The 9,148-nt window shown below is 31.5% G+C and overlaps 1 protein-coding gene and 1 long non-coding RNA gene across 6 annotated transcripts; both read right to left on the minus strand.

The window, feature by feature from the left end:
- Positions 1–122: 122 nt before the first annotated feature.
- LOC114411617 (65-kDa microtubule-associated protein 6-like) lies at positions 123–2,143 on the minus strand. 4 transcript variants are annotated; one of them, XM_028375236.1, is made up of 7 exons: positions 2,123–2,143; positions 1,872–2,027; positions 1,604–1,753; positions 1,194–1,345; positions 579–666; positions 406–496; positions 123–328 (listed from the first exon to the last, which is right to left on the minus strand). In XM_028375236.1, exons 3-7 carry the CDS (start codon positions 1,716–1,718, stop codon positions 139–141), a joined length of 636 nt encoding a protein of 211 aa, XP_028231037.1. In that variant the 5' UTR covers positions 1,719–1,753; positions 1,872–2,027; positions 2,123–2,143; the 3' UTR covers positions 123–138. The 4 variants fall into 4 exon arrangements, with proteins under 4 accessions (XP_028231037.1, XP_028231036.1, XP_028231035.1 ...); XM_028375235.1 differs by having other exon boundaries at positions 1,604–1,756; XM_028375234.1 differs by having other exon boundaries at positions 1,604–1,763.
- A 12-nt stretch (positions 2,144–2,155) lies between these two features.
- On the minus strand, positions 2,156–6,959 carry LOC114411618. 2 transcript variants are annotated; one of them, XR_003666504.1, is made up of 6 exons: positions 6,619–6,959; positions 6,358–6,436; positions 5,700–5,864; positions 5,288–5,352; positions 3,606–3,705; positions 2,156–2,283 (listed from the first exon to the last, which is right to left on the minus strand). It is a non-coding gene; the product is annotated as an uncharacterized LOC114411618 (long non-coding RNA). The 2 variants fall into 2 exon arrangements; XR_003666503.1 differs by lacking the exon at positions 6,619–6,959 and having other exon boundaries at positions 6,358–6,511.
- Between the last annotated feature and the right edge of the window lie 2,189 nt (positions 6,960–9,148).

The raw sequence follows: 9,148 nt of genomic DNA on the forward strand, positions 1-9,148 counted from the left end.
ACCCCAAACCCTAAACCCCAAACCCCAAACCCTAAACCCCAAAAAACCCTAACCCCTAAAAATCTCCAAAACCCTAAAAAACTCAAAAAATCCTAAAAAAACCCTAAACCCTAAAATCTCTAAAAAAACCAAAAAACGCTAAACATATATATATACTGAAATAGTATTTGAATTGATTAATGAACCCCAAGCCCCAAATGTGTACAGACAAGTTAATTTGTGGACGAACAACAAATAATTGCCAAATGTGTATAGACAAGTAAATTTACCCTCTGTCGTCTCTCTTATCTTCCTCTTTCTGTTGCATGGCATTGACACCCACATATACCTACAGATAATATTGACAATCAAATTTACCTAATTAAAAAATGCTTCAAGATAGAGAACACAGCCAGAATTAATTACAGCACTTCAAAGCTCGCCCTGTCATATAGAAAATATGTCTTCTTTTCATCTTCCGAGGCTAATGTTTTGTTTATAAGATTGTCAACTATAGCTGAAAGAAAACATACTGTCATCAAAAGTTCAAATGGCACTGTCAATAATGAATAGTTTCATAGGCATTCATGAAAGCAAACCTGGAATTTTGCCTATAGTTATTCTAGCGTGTTCTGCACGTTTAAGATTAATGTGATTGCATTGCCCAACACTGTAACGGTTGTCATCCTGTAATTGTTTTTAATACTTCAGAGAACAAACTAAATGATCTAACAATAACAGTTGTCCATAAATGAAATTAAATTAATAACAATTAGTTTGAACAAGATACACAGCATAAAGTGAGACCAATTATACTAACTAATCACATAGATACAAACAGGAAACTCAAGCTTACAATAAAATTGTGATTAATACATATCTTGATATATTTGGATTCACTTTTCCCCACTATTTTTACATCAACTTTCACTTCAATTCATCTGACATGCAATTTTTTATGGTGTAGTCCACTTCAGTTCATCTGACATGCAACTTTTTATGGTGTACTGGTGCAAGTGATCTTTTGATTAATCCATGCAAGAATCTCCCTTTTTTTAAATGAAAAATACAATGTATTCAATATCATTTGAAACTTCCAATAAAAGTACAATAGTTTGGGCAAGAAAATAAAGAGATCTAAAAACAAAGAGGCATGTGTCCTACCAGCGTGATTATGAAGCTATACAAATGATAAAATATAATTTCTGGCTTACTTGATTATATTTGTCAAGCCAATTCTCCTCTTCACATGCAGCAAACCACTTATCAATCCTATCTGTTACTTCTTTTCTACTCAAAACTTCATCTTTTGCCTTAATGATTTGTTCTTCGATTTTGGCTAATAGCTCAAAAGGATCCACCAATCCTATACAAAAAGCAGTACCATTGCATAATGTCAGATACTCAGATCATTTCCAGGTAAATCTTGAAAAGAAAAAAAAAAAGATTTAAAGAAGTACTAAATATGTGTTTGGCTCAACTTGTTTAAGAGAAATAATCCCTTATTTTTGTTAGCTTCTTAAAAGCTTTGAAAAACAAAAGTATGTAGCAGAAGAAAGCCGTTCTGAAACATAAGCTACGAGGAGGTTATAGGTAAATAATCTATTAATGCACACGAACATACCAGAATCTATTAATGCACTAGCTTTCTCGGCCACAATACTTGGATCTGGTTCAATATGAGTCAATCTGCATATTTCCTCTAACTCTGACCTCTTCTTAAAAACAAGTTCTTTCATTCTGCTTGCTTTTAGTTTGGCAAGCCTGTCCACTTCTGCTAAATCCTAAAAAAGGAATTTTCAGTCTAGGAGCTCCATCTCCACAGAATAAATTGCAAAGAATGAAAAAATAATAATAACAAAGGGAGAGGGAACTGAAAGAAGCTTCCAGACCTTCTCTATCATTTCTGTTGAAAGAACACCTCGTTCAGTGATTTCTGATTCTCAGGTTTCAACAATAGAAGTAATCTTCATAAAACAGTTTCTCTCTTCTTTTGAAGAGTCCATCAAATTCCAAAGTTCAAATAGTTTTGCTACAACATCCTTCAGCTGCATTTTTAAAAATAGTGTACTTTTAAAGGAAGGGAAGAAATTACAACAACCAATCAAACGAAAAGCAATTAAGTATGCTGCAGAAAAATCACCTTCTGAAATTCTAGTTTTCCTTTATATTTTTAACTTGAGAATGGCCTGCTCTAGACCTTCCAATGTGCTATTGCTAATATTTGTCGACTGTTCCACCTGAGTCCCATGCAAACTTGGGTGAACATCACCCACGGTCTGACCAAAATCCAACCCAAGCACACTACAAAGAGAATGCACCTCATTCACACATTGCAAGACCTTTTGAAGGCGATCAGCATCAAAAGAACACACATATAAAACGCAAAAATGAGTTATAAAATAAAAGGAGGATCAATATACTGATTGATATGAGGCTATAAAACAAGACAACAGGGGTAAAGAAAAGCATTTTAATTGCAACATGTACTACTTTTTCTTAGGGAAAAAAATAAAACAGCAGGGAGCTTGCACAAACAAGAAATGAATATTTACATGAATTGATCATTCACAAAAATCAAAGGTTTATTAACCCATAACCATGGTCCAGAGCTATAAGAAAGTTCATGGGTCAGTTTATATCATAATACAAACCTTTTCTTTTTTAAGAACTAAATTATGATTGAGTTAAACTGGTGTAGCTTTTATAGATAATTATTATTTGATGGAAGTAGTAATTATAAAGGTGTTAATATTCACCAAAAAAGGTCTTCTTCCTACTAAAAAACTATTCTCTTAAAAAAAATCAAAATATACCGGAAACTTAATAAAAATCTCCCTGTGAACAAAGATATATCTTACTCTTTAATAATTGTGTGAAAATTATAAATTTAACCCGAAACCCTCAACCCCAAACCCTTTCAGAGAACGACTAATCCTGAATAAAAAAGAACAGAACAGAGAACAAAGAGAAGTAGAGACTTAGAACACATAGGAATTGATAAACACAAAAAACAAAGGAATGAGTATCTCTTACAGAATATAAAAAAAATAGAGAGAACAAACAAGGAAACAGATGAAATAATTGGAGAAAAAGAAGAAAACAAAGAATGAGACTCTAAATAGACAGGCTACCAAAGAAAACCAAAATAGTTTGTTCACAGCAGAGTCTGTCACAAAATTTGGTAGAAGTGTTCAATCAAAGATATCTTATTCAAGTCATGGGTTTGAGTTTGCGAAAGATATAAGAACACTTGTAGTAACCACATTTAAAGAACACTCAATGCAAGGGAATAGTCACTGAAGTCTGAACAATCAGAATCTGTTGTGTTAAAAAAAAAAGAATAAGTACTGCTTTTCCCCACCATACCTCTTGCTATCATTGCAGCAGCCATGAGAATTACACAATGTCATAACCATATTATAGTATATTGTTATAAAATGGTTGCAATTTAACAATTGATAGAAAGAACCACAAATAATTGGTTTTTACTTTTTACTAATGCACATTTGATAAAAGTGTCTCATAAGAAGCCAATGCCGATCCAAAAATTCTTTTCTTATTTAGGTTCCTATGCTTTGCATGTTATCACAATAAAACAAATTTAGAGAAGGAAGAATTTATACCTTGCATCTAAACCATGCGCCACGATAACCACCTTTTCAAAGCATCAGGCATCTTTATGTACTTCCACTTTTTTAAGACAAAAATCTTGATATAAAGAAGCTGCAAAGATTATTATACGAGACAACTGTTAAACAATCATGTTTCAAGTTTTCGGCCCTTCAACTTAAGTAACTTAGCAGACGGAACTCTTGATAAAATAGAGAACAAACAGGAAAACAAAATAACAAAATTATATAATTATAGGTTAAAATACCATTAGAGATAGAGAGAAAGAAAATATGCAAAGAGAGAGAACAGTGACTTGAACAATACACAACAAATAAAGCAAATTAGTTTTCAAAAATTAAATCTTGATCAAGTCCGGAAAGTAGCTTTCCATTTTCTTTGAGAACACAACAATGTTAATATGACAAACAAAGGATAAAGATCCTCAACGCCCCAAATAAACATCTTCAAACCTTGGAACAACAACACCAAATAACCCAAATTAAGCCTACAAAAGGATCAAGACAAACAAACATTAAAAGAATGACAATCTCACAAAACGTGTTGTCAACTATATCAACCCATGGAGAAATATGTGAAAAAAGGGAATTCATATCCATCCTAATTGTTATTCATATATTATTAATTTTTAAATTGTACAAAAAATATTAGTAAGGTTAGGTCTTATCAAAATTATTAATTTTCAATAAATTTTAATAATTGTAAAGAGAATGTTAAAAAAAGTGTCTTATAGATGAAGTGTAGTTAACATCCATATTATTTGAAATAGTTAACCAACCATTATGAATATTTTTACACATTTTTTTAAAAAATATTTTTCTTACTTTAAATATTTAAAGATTTTTTATAGTTACTTATAAATAAATATATATATATATATATATATATATATTAAATTCACATATAGTTGAGATATTGACTTTATTTATTCATTTTTTGTGATTTTATTTTATAAATAAAATGCTGAAATATTTTTTCATCCTTCTAAAATTACTACAGTTCAAATTTATTTTTTATCATTTTTTGTATATTTTTCACCCCCTATAAAATTATAATTTTCTAGTTTTTCATCTAGAATTAGGTTTGAATGATTACGGACCTATGTGATATTTTTTTAATTAAATTTTTAAGATGTAATTTTTGAAGGTTAAAGTTCTTTTACTTAGCATTCTAAAAGGGCTACACTAATTTTAATTCTATTAAATATGGTAGTTTCACAAGATAACAAGAAAACATGTAGGATATTGCATCTGATGTGTACTATGGTAGTGGCTGCTCCATCTTAGCGTCCATGTCTTTCCAAATGAAGTCAATCTTAAATTCTTCACTGATAAATGGAAGAGGCAATTGACAAAATACTTCCTGGAAAAAGGTGGGGTAAGAAATCTTTCAAAATTGATATTAACAAAATTACAAAAAGTCTTATGTAAATAGCTGGTTTGACTCACTCAAACATACAAGGAACCAGTATATATGATGAGCAATCAAAGTCGTTGTAATACAGAGTCCTTCAGAATTTGTATTAATTTAATATTACAAGTTCCTTTCTTTCTCAAACATGCTATATAATATTCATTTTACAACAGATATCCATAATGCCAAATATATAGCAAAGGGTCGGCACAAGATATATACATAAGTTCAGTAGATGTAAAACATTTTTCATAAGCCTTACAGAAATGTCACTTGTCGAAGCATCAGGCTACTCATCCAACAAATACAACATTCCTGTCAGCCAACCTAATCAATGAAAAATACCAATCAAAAAATAAAACTTTGAAAAGAGATACCTAAATCTAGTGAGAAATATTCTACAAATATATCAATCCAATTAGAAGCAGTAAAACCTTATGAAGTATATTGCAGATGTGACAACTAAGTCGATGTAAACATCAAACATCATCAAATAAGCTTATAAAAGGAAAGACATCACAAGGTAAAGAAAGAAACAAAAAATAGATATCCCAAGCACAACAAATAACTGAATTTGAATGTGGGTGGGAATCTAATGGAAGGGCATACAGCAATTTGCAGTATAATCAATAAACAATAACAGTAAAACATTATGGTGAAAAGAAAAAATTGACCTTCCAATCCAAGTGCCAATCATAAGGATGCCTCCAGCAAACAGTATGCCCAGGATGATCTTTTAGTTGCAACACTGAATCTGACCATGCTGCACATTTACTATGGAAAGCTACTTTACACCTAACACACCAAAACTGCTTCTTTTTCTTGCAAATGAAGCATACCTGTTCATTGAAGGACATAATATGAATATGGCAAGACAAGGAGGACAAAATAAACAAAAAAGACTGTGGAGTGTGGACGTTGTTGGGTGTTGGGTAAATAGCTTGATTCAATAAGCTCTTGCTAAGTGAGAATTATTCATAAGTTTTACACACATAAAAAGTTTAGAACTTGTGATCGATCTCTGCTTTCACATGTGTTCATACCACCCCAAGTTCATCAGATGACACAAATAATCTAGCATTCGCTCCCTGTTTTAAATATAAGCTAAATGATACATTAAGTATCCAATTAATCTTCTATAAATTGCATTAATCAAAAGGAAACCATAATTCACATAATAGAGCACAACAATACTACTAATATATGAGCTGCCCATGAAATGCGGTTTTAATTTTAAGACCGTGTATAAAGTAGGAGCCAATACATGTAAATTCATGTGCAAAGGCAAATCAGTGCATTAAGGAAGTGAGGGTCATGTCACTAAAAACCTACATGTAGTGGACACTTGAATCTTTTCAGAGTGGAAGACCCAACAGCTTCTTTTGCACATTCAGAATGGTAACACGCGTCACTTCCTCGAACAGAACACAAGAGCTCATCATCTCCAGGTAAATAAAATGGCAACAAAACAACATTCACCCTCAACCCAGACACATAACAAAATTAAATGAAATCCATTATCAGTTAAAACAAAAACAGTCAATTACATGCCGAATCCATTAATCAGTAATTTAAAGATTGTTAAAAAAATACCATCTTGGGAGCGCCAACTAGAAAAGGATCTTTGAGGCGATCTTGGAAGGCCTTATCGGCGGTGGGGGGTTTCTTGACCCGATCCAGGGAGCCACGGGTGCGCTTCAAAACCCGAGGTTCGAAGGCAGGTTCGGAACCGAAGCCATTGGTTAGGGATTTGACAGGAACGTCAAGGGCATCATCGGAGGAGCAGTGAGAGAGTTTGAGAGCCGCGGAGAGAGATAGGTTCACCAAATCTGGCATCGTGGAATCCTTTGAAGAAACTTGCCGACAGAGGCATATGGTACGAAAAACAAAGATGCAGAGGGAGAGAAAGCAGAAGCCGAATATTGTATAAGGTAGTGTCCTTGGAGGGAGTCATGAAAATGAAAGCGGATTGTTTTCAATTTACAAATAACAATAAAACATTTTCATAAGTTATTTTAAAAAGCTTATTGAAATAATTTTAAAACTTTTTATAAATAAATAAATTATAATAATTTTTGTAAACTCTCTTAAACACTTTTTGAAAATAATTTACCATTCTACTATGTATATATAAAAGAAGATTTCATCAATGAGTATAATAACTCCATATTCATTCAATATTAATTAAATGTCATTGATTTTACTTTAACTAGTTAATTCAAAGTAGTTCAAATTTAAAATAATAAATGTTATGATTTATTTATGATTCTGTTAAAATAAAATTTAATCGAATCAATCAATCCATTTAAATACTAAAATAAAAATATGTTACTTTAATTAATAATTATGTTTTTAATTCATTATATTGTAGGTAATTATTCTAATTATTGACAATTCTTTTATTATTATTATTATTATTTTTATTATTCAAAAATGTGATATCAATTTGTGGATTAAAAACATGGGAGTTCTTGGAATAAAACATATTTTCCTTTTCAATGAGGCTTTTTTGGCTAAGTGGAGATGGGATTTTTGAGTGAGAAAGGAGGGGTGCAAAGTGAGGTATTAGTTACAAAATATGGAAGGTGGAAGAGGCTTAAGAGGGAGGAAGCAACTCAACATGCTTCATTCTGGCGGAGAGATTTGTGTAAAATTTGTGGAGGGTGTTGTAATTTAAAATGGTTTGATGATATGGTGAGAACGAAAGTACGGAGGGGGGACAACACTAAATTTTGAAGTGATATTTGGGTGGGAGATCAAGCCTTGGTAAATAAAAATCCTAGATTATATTTGAATTCTTCACAAAAAGAGGAGTATGTATCGTGTGTGGTTTGAGGGAGTGTGGAGGTGGGATTTCTCATGAAGGAGGGAGTGGTTTGTGTGAGAAGAGGAAATGGTAGATAGGCTTGTGGTGTTAGTGAGAGGTGTATCTTTAGAAAAGGATAGGTCAGATTCATGGAATTGGGTTTTGGACCAAACTGGGATTTTTTTCGATTAGAGCCAATACTTGGCTTTAGTTGAACAAAAGTTTGGATCTTCCAGTGATGATATTTTTGGTCCAAACTTGGAAGCTCAAAGTCCCACCAAAGATCAATATTTTTCTTGGAGGCTTACGAGGAATATACTTCTTAATGGGGATAATCTTATGAGAAGGAATGTGGGAGCTAGACTTGGAGATTTTCATTGTCCATCTTACAGTGATCATAATGAGTCTATTATGCTCACCTTGTTCTACTATCTGTGGGTTCAGGATATATGGATGATCTACTACGTGTGGCTGAAAATTTCATTATTTGATGAGAATCTTTATCTATTTATGAAATTTTAAAAATCTAATTATTTTGAGATTTTTTATGAATTGAATCTCAATCGATTGCTTGTTGTAGAGATGAAGCATGATATAAAATTTTGAAAATTTTCTTAAAATAGATTGTGGCGGTTAAAAATCAACACTTTGTTTAACTTAATTATATTAATTACTTATAATGACAAAGAAAACCCATTTAACCATAGTGATGGTTATTTAAAAATTAATTATTTAAAACACAAAACATTGTTGTGTTAACAAAAATATGACAAAATGACTATTTTGAGTCCATTTGTGAACATAAAAGGACCAATTTGTGGATTTAAAAATTATGACTTTAAAAATTATACTAAATTGATTAATGATGTAACATTATTTTATATCATATATTTTACATTATATATTTAACTCATAAAATAATATTTGAGTTAGCCTTGTAAAATGAATTTGATAATAATATACTTTCTCCATTTCTAAACTATAGATGATCAAGGTTCCTACACTCTTATTAAAAATATTAATTGATATATTTTTTTAGATTAAAATATTCCTATTTAATCATATTGTTGGAACCACTAGATAATCATCAATGTTTGGATAGTCCTCCCAAAAACAAAAATCAATATTTGAATAGTAAAGAGTGAATTTGGCTTCTCTGCTATTCCTTTTCAAGTTGTCCCTGTGCTGCTCATTCAAAACAACGTCGCATAACAGTTGTGTTAATATTTAATCGTGAACCCATCCCATAAAAATCATGAAAACGATATCATTTAGAAGGGGAAGCACATGGACAACTTGAAAAGGGATAGTAGAGAA

Source organism: Glycine soja, chromosome 5 (assembly GCF_004193775.1).
Source record: "Glycine soja cultivar W05 chromosome 5, ASM419377v2, whole genome shotgun sequence".
NCBI lineage: Eukaryota > Viridiplantae > Streptophyta > Magnoliopsida > Fabales > Fabaceae > Glycine > Glycine soja.

Coding starts and splice junctions, on each gene's coding strand:
- LOC114411617 (XM_028375234.1), bottom strand. Junction 1,346..1,603: donor TAGTGCATTAATAGATTCTG/GTATGTTCGTGT, acceptor CTTTTTGTATAG/GATTGGTGGATCCTTTTGAG. Junction 329..405: donor AGGGCGAGCTTTGAAGTGCT/GTAATTAATTCT, acceptor TATTATCTGTAG/GTATATGTGGGTGTCAATGC.